Below are 19468 nucleotides of genomic sequence, written 5' to 3' on the forward strand. Positions count from 1 at the left end.
CCCTTCCCTTTACTTCTGATGGTAGTTACCTCCTTGAGTAAATCCCACTTCAACACACTGTGATCACTGCCACCTAGTGGTTCATTTATCTGCAGATTCTTAATGCATGAAGAATCACTACTGATAATCAGATCAAGAGTATTGCTCCCTCTTGTTCCCTCACGAACATGCTGATGTAGAAAACAATCATCCAATAAATCCACAATAGCCTGGCTAGTGTGCGAGTGACCAACCCACAAATTCCAGTCAATATCTGGGAAATTAAAATCCCCCATTATAAGACTCTCTGATTTACTGGCCCACTCTATTTCCCTGTACAATATCTTATTATACTCATCAGAGTCATTAGGCCTATAGCACACTCCTACTCTCAATTTTGATTTCCCTATGCTTATGTCACACCAAACTGACTCAACACTGCCCTGTCCATCGATGTCGACTGGCTTCGCTTCCTTGGACTTTATGTGTTTCTTAATTAATAGCATAACCCCTCCTCCCCTCCTGTCCTGTCTATCCTTTCTATACACATTGTATTCCCCAAATTCCAGTTCCGCATTACTTATATCTGTGTGACGCCACGTCTCTGATATCCCAACAATATCTGCCTTTGATGTTTTGAGCAATACCTCAAATTCATCAAATTTATTTACCAAACTCCTAGCATTGGTGTACACGCAGGTATACATGCACCTGTTTCTATTCTTAGCCACCATAACACAACCCATGTGTTTACATGTACCGCAATGACTACCAGCAGTCTCTGAAATAACCTGCATCTTGTTATTCAGGCTTCTGCTCATTTCAATAGAAGCAGTGCAAGAATCACTTCCACCTCTGCCAGTGGCTACTGTTAATCTATTAGTCCTTGTATCCCCCCCCAACTAGCAGTTTTCCGACCCACCTAACACTGCCTCGACAGCATCAGCAAAAATTCATGCACCCTTTCTATTTAAGTGTATCCCATCCCTGTAGAAGCAATCTCTCCTGTTAACAAGTACAGTCCAGGCTCAAAAAAATTCTACCCCTTGAGCCTTGCACAATCCCTCCAGGGCCGAATTGATCGACAAGGCTCTCATCATATACTCCCTCCTATCGTGTCTGGGCAGAATTGCAGACACTTTCAAGTTCAACCCTAATTCACGGCTTTTTTTCAACAGTGACCTGTACTTGCTAAGTAATTCCGCCGGTCTCCTACTCTTAATATCATTAGTGCCAACGTGTACAACTATATCACCTTTTGTGCCCTTAAAAGATGATATCCGCTCTACAACGTCATCAACCTTTGCCCCTGGCAGACATACCCTGGTCCTATTCCAAAATTAAAACTCATATTAAAAACAAAAACAAAAAAACAAATATTAAAACTCATTCAATAGCCTAGACATGTACTCTACATATATGCTGCGTTGTCATAGCCTAGGTGCACATACATATATGCTGCATTGTCATAGCCTAGGTACACACACATATATGCTGTGGTGCCAACTCTATTGTCTCACGTGCACATGTGCCAATAGCAACGTGCTATTGTGTTCAGTATTCTTAATTCCATCCTGATGAGACGAAGTGATAGCTTTTCAAACATTTCACTTCACAATTTATTTTTTACTCCTTTAAATACAATTAAAAATATATCTGCATCTTGACTATAAATCACTGCGAACAACATGCATTCTGTTTGGCAGAATGTTTTGCCCCATTTGGCAAATGATTTCACTGATTTGAATCACAAGTTCAGACAATTGCTGAAGATATTGTGAAGATCGGAAGAGACTTGGGATTCGAAATTTTGGACACTGCCAATGTACGTTACTGCATTGACTCACATGCAAATGACTTAGATGATGCAAATCTCCTTGGGGTGCCTCCGTAGCCAGGTGCAGGAGCAGCAGTGCATAATACACACTTCTTGATTAGACCGGGGTTCGAGCCTGTTCCCACCAAATACCGAGGATGCGGAAAGGTCAGGGAATGACCACTGCATATCCCTGGAGCAATATGTCCTTAGTTGCTAATGCTCCTAAAAACCAAAAAATAACAATGACGGCGACTCTCCTTGAACAATTATGTAAACAAACTACATAATTGTTCTACAATTATGTAGTTTGTCTGTTACAAACTGCAGAATTGTTTTCCTAGAAGAGGAAAACAATTCTGAAGTGGCACCAAAAGAATTTTCAACAGAAGAATTGGAGAAAGTTTTTCAGGGGATTGACATGGCCTGCGAGGCAATTATGAATGGAGATCTGAATGTTGAACGTAGCATCAAGATACGGCAAATTTTACAAGATAGGAATCGAAGCTACAAAGACTTGTAAGCCGAGAAAAAGAAGGGACGACTTCATTATTGAAATACCTAAATAAGCAAAGCTTTTTTTCTCATCTCTCATGATGTCTTTTCATTAATAAAATTTTTGCAATATTTTTTATTTCAAATCCTTTTAATTGGCTATCAAGTGCAAATTGTTTATAGATTTATTATAATTTGTTTATAAACTGTTTCTCTGGTACACATTCAATTAAAACCCAATAATAATTATACCTTAGTCAGCACTGTTTCACATTACACTGAACAGTTTCGGTACCAATTATCAGTGTTATGCGGGGTATTGCTGTATAAAGAAGTTGTCTGATGTGAGCTGTAATGTTGTATACAAAATTCGAGTTTTCAAAGTGATGATGTAGATAAAGCTATCTGTTTCGTCTCAGTGTCCTGAGAGACCACCTGCTATCTGATGAGGGAGCAGTCCTGAAGCAGACTGTCACATCAGTCTTTTAAAGAAATAGTCTGTTAAAGTTTTGGTAAGCCCATCTGTTTGATAATAGTGTACTACTAGGCAAGTCGTTGCAAAGGTTATGATCTGAGAATTAAGACCATTACATTATCAGTGCTGTATAAATTCTGCTGAATGCAAAAGCAGATGAAGCAGGCAGTCTTGCGAACATCTTAGAATTCCTCTGAGGCCACATAGCTTCAGTAATTTACTAACACACACAAACAATAAATTCCACATAACCAAGGTTTATTTTTGCCACGATTATAACTACTCATACATTTCATCAGTGCATGACTAAAACAGAGGGAAAAGCAATAGGCAGCTCAAAGTCAATCACTTGGCTTTCCACTCTGTATCACACTATGGAAGAGAAGGCCACATGAATGACCTTGACCATGTGTTGTTTATTTTTCTTTCTTTCCATAATTATAATGGCAGCAAAAACTAAACTTTGCAATCTTTGTTATATCATGCACGAAATCAACTGAATTTCTTCACAGTGCATTATTTAAAGCAAAATGTAATTTAAACTGATAAAGATTCCTTGATAGAATAATTATTCCTGAAGAAGAATAATAATTTTTTTTACTTATTCTCCATTGCAAAAGTATTTTTTCTTTGCAGCAGTCATTGATATGCTGACAACATTTGTTGTAATTTTGTTTATTATCATTTGTTTTTATTTAATAAATTGATGTTATTTATATTTTAACCACTCATATTATCTTGTGTAAATAATTCAATTACACTGATCAGCATCAACTTCCTCGAAATATTTCAACAGGTTCTTCTAGGAAACATGTTCAAAAACTCTGATAAGTGGTTAAAAAGTTCTTATCACTCTCAGTATTCAAATATCATATGTTAATGACTGAAAACCAAGACCTGTAATTGGTTTAATCATCTTTTCCGTCTATTTTATCTGTTTATTATTTTTTAAGAACATTCGGGAGATTTCTAGGGCATTGGGAAACTTTCTACAACATTCAAGAATGTTCTAGAACATAATTATTTGTGGAAGTAGGGTCGAGATGTTTCTGGAAGTTTCTAGAACCTTTGGTGGAGTTCTCTAGAAATATTGTGAGCGTAAACATCTCTACCGGTATATATATGAGTGGGTTCCACACAGAGCAAGCATTTTCATATTTCATAAAGTCTGTGTGTTTTAGAAAGTGAGTGGTGAACAAGTGTTTTAGTGAATTAGTGTTTGTAAACAAGTGTTGTGTGCATAAGTGTAAATCATGAACTATGTTTAAATTAGAAATAAAAATCTGCAATTTCTTAATTGTGTTCTTATGTGCGCATACCTCAACCATACATGAAACATCATGTTCTTGGCGAAATAAGCCTGATAGCTTTTGCTCCATTTGTGGAGAAGTGGTGTTAAAATCAAAAGTGGAAGCCACTATCAACAACATGTGAGAAAAGCCTATGAACTCTATTTTGGATATAAGGTTGGAGATCAAAATAAAGACAAAGATTTCCTGTAGCTCATGTTCAAAGACATTAGCAGACTGGCTTAGAGGTGTCATAAATCAATGCCGTTTGCTGTTCCAGTGAGATGGCAGGAACCTGTATACTTGCATGTATACTTGCATGTATACCAATGCTAGAAGTATAGTAAATAAATTTGATGAATTTGAAGTGTTGGTCAAGACATCAAAGGCAGATATTGTTGGGATATCAGAGACGTGGTGTCACACAGATATAAGGAATGCCGAACTGGAATTTGGGGAGTACAATGTGTACAGAAAGGATAGACAGGATAGGAAGGGAGGAGGTGTTATGCTGTTAATTAAGAAAAACATAAAATCAAAAGAAGTGCATCCAGTTGATATAGATGAACAGTGCACTGTTGAGTCAGTTTGGTGTGACATAAGCACTGCGAAAGCAAAAATAAGAGTAGGAGTGTGTTATAGGCCTAATGACTCGAATGAGTACAATGAACAATTGTACAGAGAAATAGAGTGGGCTAGCAAATCAGAATGTCTTATAATGGGGGATTTTAACTTCCCAGAATATTGACTGGAACTTGTGGGTTGGGCACTCACACACTAGTCAGACTTTTGTGGATTTATTGGATGATTGTTTTCTGCAGCAGCATGTTCGAGAGGCAACCAGAGAAAGTAATACTCTTGATCTGGTTATCAGCAGTGATCATTCATGTATTAGGAATTTGCAGATAAAAGAACCACTAGGTGGCAGTGATCACAGTGTACTGACGTGGGATTTACTTAAAGATTTAATTACCATCAGGGGTAAAGGAAAGGGTTTTTGCTTGCGTAAAGGCGAGTACAGTGGTCTCCGACAGTTTTTAAATTCTGTACAGTGGGATCAATTGACGATGTTACCAACAGTAAATTCTAAGTGGGAAGCATTCAAGGAATTAATCGTGGAAGCTACTAAAAGTTTCATACCTATTAAGAAATATTGTTCAAGGTTTAGGCCTAAATGGTTGTCAAATGAACTAATGAGACTCGTAACAGAGAAGAAAAATGCATGGGATGCATATAAATTATCAAGCGACTAAGAAGCCTATGGCAGATATAAGTTAATCTGTAATCAGGTCACAAAGGAAGTTCGGCAGGGGAAGGCAAATTACGAGAAATCCTTGGCAAAAGATGCTAAGAAAAACAGCAAGGATTTCTTTACTTATATAAACTCTAAAAGGAAGGGGATGAATCTGATTGGTCCACTTGACATCGATGGTTCGACTGTTGATGATCCTGCTCAGATAGCAAACAAACTGAATGAGTATTTTGCATCTACATTCACACATGAGGAATTATTAAGGTTTGAAAATGGCAGAAGGTTATCAAATTGTAGCAGGATACTTAATGATTTTGTAATAACTGAGAGCAAAGTGGAAGAGAAACTGTTGAAGTTAAACGTAAGAAAAGCACCTGGGGTGGATGGGATCTATCCAGTTATATTAAAGGAGGCGGCAAAGCAACTAAGCAAACCCTTAGCCATAATTATGAGAGCATCCTTGGACTCAGGGGAGGTTCCCACGGACTGGAGATGTGCAAATGTATCTCCAATTCACAAAGGGGGATCGAAGGGTGACACGAGTAATTACAGACCAGTTAGTTTAACTTCTGTTCCGGGTAAAATAATGGAGTCGCTGGTTAAAGTTGCATTGCAGGATCATCTAGACAAGACTGCAGCAATAATTCAGACACAGCATTGGTTTGTTAAGGGAAAGTCTTGTCTGACAAATTTGATAGGATATTATGATGTGGTTACAAAGGAACTGGATGCAAAAAATAATTTTGATATCATATATTTGGATTTCAGGAAAGCTTTTGACACTGTTGCGCGTGGAAGACTATTGTACAAATTGGAGCAGAATGGTATTAAGGGTAAGTTGCTACAATGGATAAAAGGATGGTTAAGTGGGAGAAGACAGAGGGTAGTAATCAATGGGTGCTGCTCTTCTTGGACTAATGTTATTAGTGGAGTCCCACAGGGTTTAGTGTTGGGTCCACTGTTGTTTTGTATATTTATCAATGATATTGATGAAGGTATATCAGGCTTAATGTCGAAGTTTGCAGATGATACAAAGGTTGGCAGGGTTGTTAATGACAGTAATGGCAGTGTGCTACTGCAACAGGATCTAGATAATTTGGGCAGATGGGCTAAGAAGTGGCAACTGAAGTTTAACCTTGACAAATGCAAAGTACTGCATATGGGTAGAAGTAACCCCAGAGAAACGTACCAACTGTGTGGTACTACACTTAAGGTGATAGAAAATGAAAAAGACCTGGGAGTAATTGTGCAGGCAGATATGAAGTTTTCTGAGCAATGCAGACAGGCTGCCAGGGCAGGTCATGGGGTTTTGTCAATGATATATAGGAATTTTGCTAGCAGTGAAAAGGAGGTGATTATCCCTCTGTATAAGGCAATGGTCAGGCCATGCCTTGAGTACTGCGTACAGGTCTGGAGGCCTCATTTTAGGAAGGATGTAGATTTACTTGAGCGTGTACAGAGAAGGGCAACAAGATTGGTGAGGGGAATGAAGGGATCCTCTTATCAAGAGAGGCTTAAGTTCTGCAAATTGCAGTGGCTGGAGACTAGGCACCTGCGCGGTGATCTGATTGAGGTGTATAAGGCCTTGAATTCTGATTTGATCCTTCCACTTGTTCAGATTACTAAGAGGGCATAAATTCAAATGAAGAAAGGACAGATGTAGAATAGATGTGCGGAAATTTGCCTTTAGCCAGCGGGTGGTTAATTGCTGGAACAAACTTCCATCTGTTGTTGTGGAAGTTGACAGGTTGAATAAATTTAAGGAGGAACTGGACAGGCATTTGGACGGAATGGTGTGATTTTTTTTTTTTTTTTTTGGCTGATGCTGCATAAGCCCATTCATTTGCTTTCTTGCATCACATGCCACTACTACTACTACCTCGAAACTACATAAATGTTTGTTACTTTTGCATGACCAATATTTCTGGTTTTTCTGGGAAATCAAAGCATAAAGTAGAGTATCCCAACATACCTTCTGCTCTAAGGCCAGTTCCTCACAATGATGGAATGCAGTGCCAAAGCCACCAAAAACTTATGGTCCTGAATCTTTTTCAGGACTAAAAAAGGAGTCTCCAGAAGATGCAGAACCCAGAATGAGTACAGATACAGACTTTTCAACTCTTACTGCAAAGGCGCATTTAATCACTCAGGCAGAATTGAACAGTTTGGTCAGAGATTTAAGAAATTTGGACCTCTTCAAAACCAAGGCTCAGTTACTAGGATCATTGCTTCAGCATTGGAATCTTCTCGAAATGATGTCAAGGTGTCTTTTTATAGGAAGAAGAAATCTAACATAACAACCTAGCCGACAGGGCTAGCCAGGTGGGTAAAGTGCCTGCCTGCCTGCCTGGCAACCCCAAGGTCGCGGGTTCGAATCCCGCCTCGGGCTTGGATCAAAGTACTGCAAAAACTTTGGGAGGTGCACTATGGCCACAGAAGCCGATGCGCCAACAACTACCAAAAAGAAATAATAATAAAAAATAACAACCTATTACTCCAATGTTAGTGCAATGGTTTATTGTAACTATATTCAGGAATTAATGAAAGCAGTTTTACTCCATAATGAAATAAGTATCCATCTATGCCATTGGCCCATGCAGTTCACATGAAGGAAACATAAGAGAACCTACAAGTTCTTTTGCATAAAATATGCTATCAAGAATACAAATGGAATATCTGTGCTGACCTAAAAGTGGTAGCTTTGTTAACTGGGTTGCAAGGTGGATACATTAAATTCTGCTGCTTTTTATGTGAGTGGGACAGCCAGTGAAGGATTGCCACTACAGGGTAAAAAAAGTGGCCAGACCATTCAGAAACTGCACCCAGCCAGAAAAGTGTAGCACATTCTCCTTTGGTGGATAAGTCAAAAATCAATTTACCTCCATTTCACATCAAGCTAGATTTGATAAAAAATATTTGTGAAAGCAATGGACAAAAAAGGAGAAGGATTTTCCTATTTGAGGTAAAAGTTTCCTGAAATCAGTGAGGCCAAGATAAAAGAAAGAATTTTTGTGGGTCCTTAAACTGCTATTCCAAGATGAGGAATTCACTAAAATATTAAATTCAATAAAACTAAGAGCCTGGAAGGCATTCAAAAATGTCAACATCTGCTAGAACATTTTAGGCGCTGATAAATCACAAAATTACAGTGAAATTGTGGATGAGCTAATTTTAGGGTACAAAGAGTTAGGATGCAACATGCCGTTAAAGCTTCATTTTCTACATTCCCATTTAGACTCTTTTCCTGAAAACATTAGCATTAGCAAAGGCACATGATGCAAGAAAGCAAGCTTATATAGCATCAGCCAAAAAAAAAACAAAAAAAACACACACTTCTCATTTCACCCATCCACTCGCTCCAAAACCTTGAATCTATTTAAGCTATCAACTTCTGCAACGACAGATGGAAGATTGTTCCAGCAATCAACCACCCGCTGGCTAAAGGCAAACTTCTGCACATGGGAGTGGTCTCCAATTAAACATGGTGAAACGTTTCACCAAGATATTTCTCAAATAGAAAGATACCATTGAAAATGGAGTCCAAATATCCTGGCAGACTACTATTGAAATCTCATGTGGGAGATACCAATGGATAATTATAAAAGGTACAAAATAGTTTTGTTATCAGATAAAAATGTTTGTAAATAGACTGAAGTTAATAGACCCATTTTTCATTATTTAGTACTGTATGTAACCTTTCCTTAAAATATATGAAATATTTTTTACTGGCAACTTGGTTTTTTATTTTAATCCCTTCTCCCTTAAAATTGGTGGCTGGTATAGCAATATAGTTGCCATATTTTCTTAAATCTTTACCATTTTTTTTGACTAAATTGGCATATTAATTTATTTTCTAGAAGTAGCTTTATATTTCTAGTTACAATACTTAGTTTATTTTTGAACTTAGATGGAGATTTTGTGAGTTATTACTTAGTATAGGTAAAACTTGTACCGTACAAAACTTACCGCCATATGCAATAGCATTATGTATATGTCGAACTTCATAATGTAAGCCATAAGGTAAAACTAGATAGCGTAATACGTAGGATTCTAGTAGGAATTTGTTAGCTTGGTATAGTATTGGCAGTTAATCGATTCAATTTATAAATCCTTTTTATTTTTATTGTTAACTAAATTGTATTTAAATGGAAATCATGCCCCAGACTAGAGCAGCAAAGCAACTTGCACAAAGTAGTGAAAGTGCTGTGGTTCATGGGAGAACCCGTAGGGAACGATTCTCCAATGCATCACAGTCTAAAAAAATGTGCAAAATGTGACAGTTTGCAGATCTCTCATAAACAGATCCGCTAGCCATGGAGGATGTCTTAGTGTGTGCTAGGTGCAGAGAATGTGAAGAAATTAGGCACCAACTCAGCGTCCTTACGGGCATCTATGACAGCTTGAAGAGTCGGGTGGATGTGCTCGAAGGAATTAAAATGGGGGGCCCATCAAATTCTCAGCTGCCCAACTCAACACCATAGCACACTATTATGCACCAGCCCACACAGTGGCAGCCTTCAGGACAGAATGCGCTGGTCCCACAGGAACTAGTTATTCTTGGTGACTCAATTGTCAGGGAAACGGGAAATATATTGTGAAAAAGGATAGGTGGAATAGGACCAGGGGTATGTCTGCCAGGGGAAAGTTGATGTTTTAGCACAGATATCATCTATTAAAGGCACAAAAAGTGATATCGTTACGTGTTGGCACTGATGTCATTAAGTGTAGGAGATCTGCAGATTTACTAAGCAAGTACAGGTCAATGCTGAAAAAAATTCGCGAGTTACAATTAAATTTGAAAGTGTCTGCAATCCTGAAAACATATAATAGGAGGGAGTATATGATGTGTTTGTTGTTGTTTGTTATTTGGTTTTTAGGAGCATTAGCAACAAAACCATATTGCTCTGGGGATATGCAGTGGTCATTCCCTGACCTTTCCGCATCCTCCGTATTTGGTGATCATGGGCTCGAACCCCGGTCTAATCAAGAAGCGAGTGCTATGCACTGCTGCTCCTGTCCACCTGGCTACAGAGGCGCCGAGTATATGATGAGAGCTTTGTCAATCATTTATGGCCTGGAGATATTGTGCAGGATTCATGGGGTAGAATTTTTCTTAGCATGGTCTGTGCTTGTTAACAGGAGAGATTGTTTCTACAGGGATGGAATATACTTAAAAAGAAAGGGGGCAAGAATATTTGCTGATGCTATCGAGGCAATGTTAGGTGGTACGGAAAACTACTAGCTTGGGGGGGGATTCACAGACTAATAGGTTAACAGTAGCCACAGGCAGAGTTGGAAATGATTCTTGCACTGCTCCTATTGGAATGAGCAGCAATCCAGAAAGCCAGTTGCTGGGGAGCTCAGGAACTGCTGGCGGGTCATGAAACAAGTAAATACATGAGCTGTGTTAGAATAACTAAGAGTAAAAATAGGTGCATGTATACTTGCATGTACACCAATGCTAGGAGTATAGTGAACAGATTTGATGAATTTTAAGTGCTGGTTAAGACATCCAAGGTGGATATTGTTGGGATATCAGAGACTTGGGGCCACTCAGATATAAGGGATGCAGAATTGGAATTTGGGGAGTAAAATGTGTACAGAAAGGATAGACAGGAAAGGAGGTAAGGAGGGTTTATGCTGTTAGTTAAAAAAAAAAACACATAAAATCTAAGGAAGTGCATCCAGTTGACATAGATGGACAGTGAAATGTTGAGTCGGTTTGGTGTGGCATAAGCACCGGGAAAGCAAAAATGAGCGTAGGAGTTTGTTATTTATAGGCCTAATAACTTTGATGAGTACAATGAACAATTATAGAGAGAAATTATAGAGAGCCATTATAGAGGGCCAGTAATCAGAGTGTCTTATAATGGGGGGGGATTTTAACTTCCCAGGTATAGACTGGAAATTGTGAGTTGGTCACTCACACACTAGCAAGGTGTTTGTGGATTTATCGGATAATTGTTTTCTATAGCAGCAAGTTAGAGAGGCAACAAGAGGGAGTAACACTCTTGATCTGATTATCAGCAGTGATTATTCAACCATTTAGGATGTACAATGTATAGATAAAGAAACCACTAGGTAGCAATGACCACAGTGTACTGATGTGGGATCAGCTTAAAGATGTAACTACCATCAGGGGTAAAGGGAAGGGTTTTTGCTTTTGTAAAGGTGACTACAGTGGCCTCAGAGATTTTTTAGGTTCTATACAGTGGGACCAACTAATGATGTTACCAACAGCAAATTCTAAATGGGAAGCATTCAAGCAAGTAATCTTGGAAGCTACTAGGCTTTTTGTTCCAATTAAGAAATACTGCTCTAGGTTCAGGCCCAAATGGATGTCAGATTAACTAATGAGACTCATGGCAGAGAAGAAAATTGCATGGGATTCACATAAATTATCAGGCAACACAGAAGCCTATGGTAGATACAAGCTAGTCTTTAATGAAGTTACAAAAGAAGTTAGGCAAGTGGAGACAGATTAGGAAAAATCTTTGGTAAAGAAAAACAGCAAAGACTTCTTTACGTATATAAACTCTAAAAGGAAGGGGATGAATCAGATTGGTCCACTTGATATCAATGATTTGACTCTAGATGATCATTCTCAGATAGCTGCCAAACTAAATGAGTATTTTGCATCTACATTCACTCATAAGGAGTTATTCAAGGAGGAGGAGAGGGCCAGATGATTATCAAACTCTATAACAGGGAGTCAAATGATTTTGTAATAACTGAGAGCAAAGTGGAGGAGAAATTGTTGAAGTTAAACATAAAAAGGGCACCTGGGGTGGATGGGATCTATCCAGTTATATTAATGGAGGCAGCAAAGGAAATAAGAAAACCCTTAGCCATAATTATGAGAGCATCCTTGGACTCAGGGGAAGTCCCCATAAACTGGAGATGTGCAAATGTATCCCCAATTCACACAGGGTAACACGAGTAATTATGGACCAGTTAGTTTAACTTCTGTTCCGAGTAAAATATTGGAGTCACTGGTTGAAGATGCATTGCAGGAACATTTAGACAAGACTGCTGCAATAATTCAGATACAGCATGGGTTTGTCAAGGGGAAGTTTTGTCTGACCAATTTGACTGGATACTATGATGTGGTCACATAGTAATTGGATGCAAAAAATAATTTTGATATCATATACTTGGATTTCAGGAAAGCTTTTGATACTGTTGCACATGGAAGACTACTGTAAAAACTGGAGCAGTATGACATTAAGGGCAAGTTGCTACAATGAATAAAAGGATGGATAAGCGTGAGAAGATAGACAGTGGTGGTCAATGGGTACTGCTCTACGTGGACTAATGTCATTAAGGTGTCCCTCAGGGTTCAGTGTTGGGGCCCATTGTTGTTTTGTATATTTATCGATGAAGCTATATCAAGCTTAATATCAAAGTTTGCAGATGTTGCAAAGGTTGGCAAGGTTGTTAATGACAGTAATTAGCATTTAGCATTAGCATTAGTAGAGGCATATGATGCAAGAAAGCAAGCTTATTCAGCATCAGCCAAAAAAAAAAAAAAAAAAACCCACACTCCCATTTCACCCCTCCGTTCGTTCGAAATACCTGTCCAGTTGAGCTTTAAATTTGTTTAGGCTATCAACTTCAACAACAAATGATGGAAGTCGGTTCCACCAACCAACCACCCGCTGGCCAAAGGCAAATTTCCGCACATCTATCCGACATCCGTCCTTCCTCAATTTGAATTTATGCCCTCTGAGATGATTATTCTGAGCAAGATGAAGAATCCCATTGGCATTGAGCATGCTCAAACCATTCAAAGCCTTATACACCTCTATCAGATCACCTAGCCGGTGCCCAGTCTCCAGACTCTGCAATTTGCAAAACTCAAGCCTTTCTTCGTAAGAGCAACCCTTTGTTCCATTCACTAATCCCGTTGCCCTTCTCTGTACCCGTTCCAGCAGCTCTACATCCTTCTTGAAATGAGGCCTCCAGACCCGTATACAGTACTCAAGATGTGGCCTAACCATTGCCTTATACAAGGGAATAATCACCTCCTTGTCCCTGCTAGAAAAATTCCTGTATATCATTGACAAGACACCATGAGCTACTCTTGCAGCTCGTCTGCACTGCTCAGAGAACTTCATATCTGCCTGCACAATTACACCCAGGTCCTTTTCATTCTCCACCAACTGTTGCAGCAGCATACTAATGATAGTATGCTGCTGCAACAGGATCTGGAAAAGTTGGGTAGATGGGTTGAGAAGTGGCAACTGAAATTTAACATTGACAAATGCAAAATACTGCATATGGGTAGCAGTAACCCCAGAGAAATGTACCAACTATGTGGTGTTACACTCAGGGTAGTGGAGAATGAAAGAGACCTTGGGGTAATTGTGCAATCAGATATGAAGTTTTCTGACAGTGCAGACTGGCCGCCAGAGTGGGTCATTTGATATTGTCAATGATATACAGGAATTTTGTGAGCAGGTGTAAGGAGGTGATTATCCCCTTGTATAAGGCAATGGTCAGGCCACACCTTGAGTACTGCATACAGGTCTCGAGGCCTCATTTTAAGAAGGATGTAGAGTTGCTAGAATGAGTACAGAGAAGGGCAACAAGACTGTGAAGGGAACAAAGTGGATGCTCTTATGAAGAAAGGCTTAAATCTGCAAATTGCAGCTTCTGGAGACGAGGCACCTGTGAGGCAATCAGATTGAGTTGCATAAGGCCTTGAATGGATTGAGCAGGCTTAATGCTGATGGGATTCTTCCTTTTGCTCAGATTACACACCTGAGGGGTCATAGATTCAAACTGAGGAAAGACAGTTGTAGAATAGATGTGCAGAAATTTGCCTTTAGCCCACGGCTGGTTGATTGCTGGAACAAGCCTCCATTCATTGTTGTGGAGGTCGATAGCTTAAATAAATTCAAGGTAGAACTAGACAAACATTTGAAATGAATGGATCAATGACATGGGAAGGGGGTTTTTTTTGGCAGATGCTGTATAAGCTTTTTTTTTTTTTTTTTTTTTTTATGTGAACCCAAACACGAGAGGTATTAGAACCTATAGTACTTAGTACCGTGCTTGGGTTGCAGGTTGAAAAGACGAAAGAAGATATTTGTTGACATTGGACTTGAACTTCTGCAGATTGTAATTTTCAGGAAATACGTATGAAGGAAGGTTGTTCCAGAAAACAGCAGTTAAATGAATAAATGAGGAAGATGAAAAGTTGGTTCTGTGGGTTTGAAGTTGGACAGTAAATGGATGTTGGCTGGTGGCGGCACGTGTTCGGACTCTTTTGAAAGAGAGAGCGGGAATTATAGAAGACAATTCAGAAGAACAGTGCCCATGGAAGTATCTGAAGAAGAGGCATACAGCAGAAACAGTACATCTATGAGAAAGCGAGTGGAGAGACTCTGTTAGAGATGAATCAATAATTAACCTAACTGCCCTCTTCTGAACGGAATCAAGAAACCTGAGACAGGTTTTGGGGACACCACCCCAGATGTGGGAACAATATTCCATGACAGGGCAGATTTGCGATTTATACAGAGGGAGCAGCTGTTTGGAAGAAAAGTAACGCCGAGAGCGAAAGAGAAAACCAAGTTTTTTAGATGCAGAGGAAGCAAGATTTGTAATGTGCTTGTGCCAAGAGAGATTAGAAGTCAGGGTAATCCCCAAAAGAAATATATCATTTTGCATAGAAATCGGAATGTCACTAAAGATAAGCATAGGAGCAGAAGAATCCTTTTTGCGAGATATAAGACAAGACTGAGTTTTAGAAGGGTTGAAATCAACTAAGTTGTCTTTGCCCCACTGGAGAATTACCTGAAGATCGGCATTTAAGGAAATGGTAGCAGATTTTCAAGAAGTTGAAGCTGATTGAGCTGGACAAGGTTTCTCAAAATGGAAAGTGGAATGCAATATGCTATCATCGGCAAAACTATGGATAGGATTGCCAGTCAATGGAAGAAGGTCATTAATATACAAGAGGAAAAGAGTGGGGGAAAGAACTGAATCTTGGGGGACACCGGCATTAGTGGAGAAGTTAGAAGACAGAGAGCCATCTACCATCACCCTCAGTGGGCGATCAGAGAGAAAACTGGATAACCAATTACTAAAAATAGTTGGCAAACCATAAGATGGAAGCTTGTTTAGAAGACCTTTATGCCAAACACGATCAAAAGCCTTTGAGATGTCAAGAGCAACTACTTGTGTTTCACCGAACTTTTCCATTGAATTAGTCCATAAATGGGTAACATAAGCCAGAATATCACCAGTGGATCGACACTGACGTAATCCATACTGGCGATCGTTGATCAGACAGAAGGTTTCTAGGTAGTTTAAGAGTTGGTGGTTAATTGATTTCTCCATTTCATTAGAAAGAGTAGAGGTAATTGCAATGGGACGATAATTGGATGGGTGGGATTTGTCACCCATTTTAGGAACTGGCTGGATATGAGCAAATTTCCAAGCAGAAGGAAAAACACCTTTGGAATAAGAAAGCGAAAAAAGGCGGCAAAGAATAGGAGTAAGTTCAGGAGCACAGGTTTTGAGAACAAGTGGAGAAATACCATCAGGACCTGGAGCTTTCTTAGCATCAAGATTCGTCAAAATCCTTCTGATATCCTTTTGACGGAAGACCACAGGTGGCATTGAATGGAGTGTGTTGGGAATGGTGGGAGGTGTTTTACCAAGATCATTAATACATGAGCTGGAAGAAAAATGGGATGCTAGCAGGTCAGCTTTATCCTTGGCTGAAGTGACAACAGAACCATCTGGTTTGGACAGAGATGGGAGCAGAGATGGGCAAAAGTTGCGGCCAATAGCTTTGGCAAGAGACCAGAATGCTCGGCTACCATTAGGGCAAGAAGCAAGTTTTCTAGTCTTAGCCTGTTCAAACTCTAGTTTGGACTGATTAATAACTGCTTTACAATTGTTGCGAGCTTTGGTGTAGGCAGAAAATGAAACTGAAGAATTAGAAACAAGCCAATTACGATATGCAACATTCTTCTCTTGAACAGCCTTAGCACATTTATTGGAAAACCAAGGTTTAAATGAAGGACGAGATTTTAAAGTGGAGTGTGGGATAAAGGATTCCATTCCTGCAAGAATAATTTCACTGACACGATCTGAGCAAACGTTGACATCAGAAGTTTTGAAACAGTAATCCGACCAAGGAAAAGAAGAAAAGAAGTCTCGCAGGTCATCCCATTTTGCATTCTTGTAATGCCAAACAACACGAGGTTGGGAATAGCCATGCGATAAAGGTTCCATTGGAGAAGAGACAATCACCAAGTTGTGAACTGAAGTGCCTAAAGGACCTCTCACTTCGACCGTGTACTTAGAAGGGTTGTTTGTGAGAAAAAGATCAAGCCTATTGGCTGTATGATTAGGATTGTCCAGTATTCTTGTAGGTAAATGAACAATCTGTGCTAGGTCATTAGTAATTGCCAAAGCCTCAGCATCTCGACCTGCTGGGTCGGTGTGACTAGAAAACGGAAGCCAGCTGGAGTTGTGAACATTAAAATCACCAAGGAAAATTACCTCACTGTTAGGAAAGTTGCCAAGAGAGGAAGTCAAAGAGCTCCAAGTGATTAGTGGAGTTGGGTGAATGGTAGAGACAACAGAATAATTTGACACAATGAGGTAGAGAGATTTTAAGCCAGAGAAGATCAAAGAGAGGAGATTCCAAATTGCCAAGTCTCTGACAGGGAATATCAGAACGGACATATGTACAAGTGCCATCTTTGAGTCAAAAGGAATCATACAGCAAATAATTTGGGCACCTGAGATGAGCAGTAGTTGAATCAACCGATAACTGAGATTCTTTCAGAAAAAGTACATGGGGTTTGGCAGACTGCAAGTGGAAATGGACATCGTTGAGATTAGAATTGAGACCACATATATTTGTGAAATGAATTAGGAAGTGCTTGGGAGGTTTATATCTTTTCGCAGATAAGCTTGCACTATTAGTTTGACAATTAATGGTGTATTCAATACTGAGAAAAAGTGGCTGGGACATGCTGTATGAAGTAATGAAATTTTTGGATATGGCGTACACGTGGTAAGAATATACCCAGATCCTTGCTTGCTTTCTTTTATCATAAGGCTAATGCTAATATTTGAATTAAGTAACATCAAATGAACGAGAATCACCTTTATTTTAACAGGGAGTGAAGATGGTGGGTTTTTTGCTGACCAGTGTCATTAGGGCTTAATATTCATTGCAATGTGCTTCTCCAAAATTACTCAACAACCACTAGGTATACTTCTCTAAAATCCAAAAAAATTTTAAATCTGGCACCTGTCAATACTGTTTACTGCATTTGCAAATGCAGTCAATGCAGTTTTACTGCATTTCTAAATCTTTGGTAATCTACGTTGATTTTCCAAGTTCGCATTGCATATATTAACCTGACAATCATGTGTATCATATCAAAATGCATCACTAAACTAAGAATGAACAAAGATTCCCAACCAAGCATTTTTAGTTTTCAGATATATTACTAGTTGTGCAATAATTTTCACTATGGAAAATATGCATAAATTAAGATTCTAAATGTGAACTTTGCATACCATTTTAGGCTTAAAAATGGCAAAGAAATTCATCCTGGAGGGAGACTCAAACAAGTCGATGGTGATGATGGCACTTATAAACTTATTTTTTCTGATGTATGGGATACAGATGATGGAGAATACACGTGTGAACTTAGCAATTCTTTGGGGTCAGCCAGATGTTCTGCTCGACTGATAATTGCTTGTAAGTAATAAAGTAACATAGCTTGAATAGAATAGCCTGAGAGAATTTTTATATATACAAGAGACACTGGTTATCATGGTCAAATTTTTCAGTTGTATTTAGAATGAATATTGTCCATACACCGAAAAGAATTCAAAAACTTTTGAGGCATAGGCCAAGAAAAATAAATAAATAAAATACACTGTCTTTGTGTTTCCCTCTTCAGTAGAAATTTGAATTGCTCCATGTCATCAACCTATTGCCCCATGGAATTCATTCCAGTGATTAACAACTTCCTGTACTCTAATGCACAATTATTTCCCTTTAATTTGAATTAATTTTTACTATTAATATTAAATAAATTAATAATTTATTAATTTATTTAATGACTTGAAATTTCACCTCCATTTATTTTACTGATGCCTTTCAGAGTTTATAAACCTGAATCACATGCTCTCCAAGGTATTCAATTATCTAACTCTGTAGTCCACAAAGTCTCTTCCCATATGGGTGCCCTTTTCCAATAGCACCATGTACGTTTCCATCTCTGGACCTTTTCATGATGCTTAATGTCTGTTTTTAGGTGGTTCCTCTATAACTGAACAAAGTATTTCAAGTGCACACTCATCATTCATGATTGCTTTATTATAATATAACTTCTCTATCTGTACAAACAATTATTTGATAAATCATTGAGAGAACAGTCAGAAGACAAAACAAAAACTAAAAATCACATATATACAGTACATATACAATCAAACTTCATACCTTGAATTGCTAAGGAAGACAAAAAAAAGTAAGTTATAGAAACAGAATTTAGAAATACAAATGGATAAATGGATAAATAAATTACTGTGTGCTAAATTAAAAATTTGTTATAGTCAAAGCATTAGTAAAGGCACATGATGCAAGAAAGAAAGTTTATAGCATCAGCCAAAAAAAAAAAAAAAACCACCCAAATCTAATTTAACCCATCCACTCACTCCAAATGTTTCTCTAGCTCTGCCTTGAATTTATTTAAGCTACCAACTTCTACAACAACAGATGGAAGTTTGTTCTCGCAATCGACCACATGCTGGCTAAAGGCAAACTTCCACACATCTATCCTACAACTGTCTTTCCTCAATTTGAATGTATGCCATCTCAGGTGATTATTCTGAACAAGAGAAAGGATCCCATCAGCATTGAGCATGCTCAAATCATTCAAGCCTTATTCACCTCAATCAAATCACTTCGCAGGTGCCAAGTCTCCAGACACTGTAATTTGGAAAAACTTAAGCCTTTCTTCATAAGAGCAACACTTTATTCCATTCACTCCAGCAGCTCTACATCCTTCCTAAAATGAGGCCTCTAGACCTCACTGTATACAGAATTCAAGGTGTGGCCTGACCATTGCCTTATACAAGGGGATCAACATCTCATTATCCCTGCTAGAAACATTCCTAAA

The 19468-nt window shown here is 38.7% G+C and overlaps 1 protein-coding gene across 2 annotated transcripts in view; it reads left to right on the forward strand.

Annotated features, from left to right (window-relative positions):
- Positions 1-19468, forward strand: part of LOC150079033 (twitchin-like) — a 2795346-nt gene that overhangs the window by 2143261 nt on the left and 632617 nt on the right. For both annotated transcript variants that reach the window (XM_090382361.1, XM_090382360.1), the window contains one exon: positions 17867-18042. In XM_090382361.1, coding sequence (XP_090238487.1) covers positions 17867-18042 — 176 coding nt within the window. The remainder of the gene's footprint in view (positions 1-17866; positions 18043-19468) is intronic.

The sequence above is a fragment of the Mastigoproctus giganteus genome, chromosome 10 (genome assembly GCF_048544385.1).
Source record: "Mastigoproctus giganteus isolate SK-2022 chromosome 10, ASM4854438v1, whole genome shotgun sequence".
Taxonomy (NCBI): Eukaryota; Metazoa; Arthropoda; class Arachnida; order Uropygi; family Thelyphonidae; genus Mastigoproctus; species Mastigoproctus giganteus.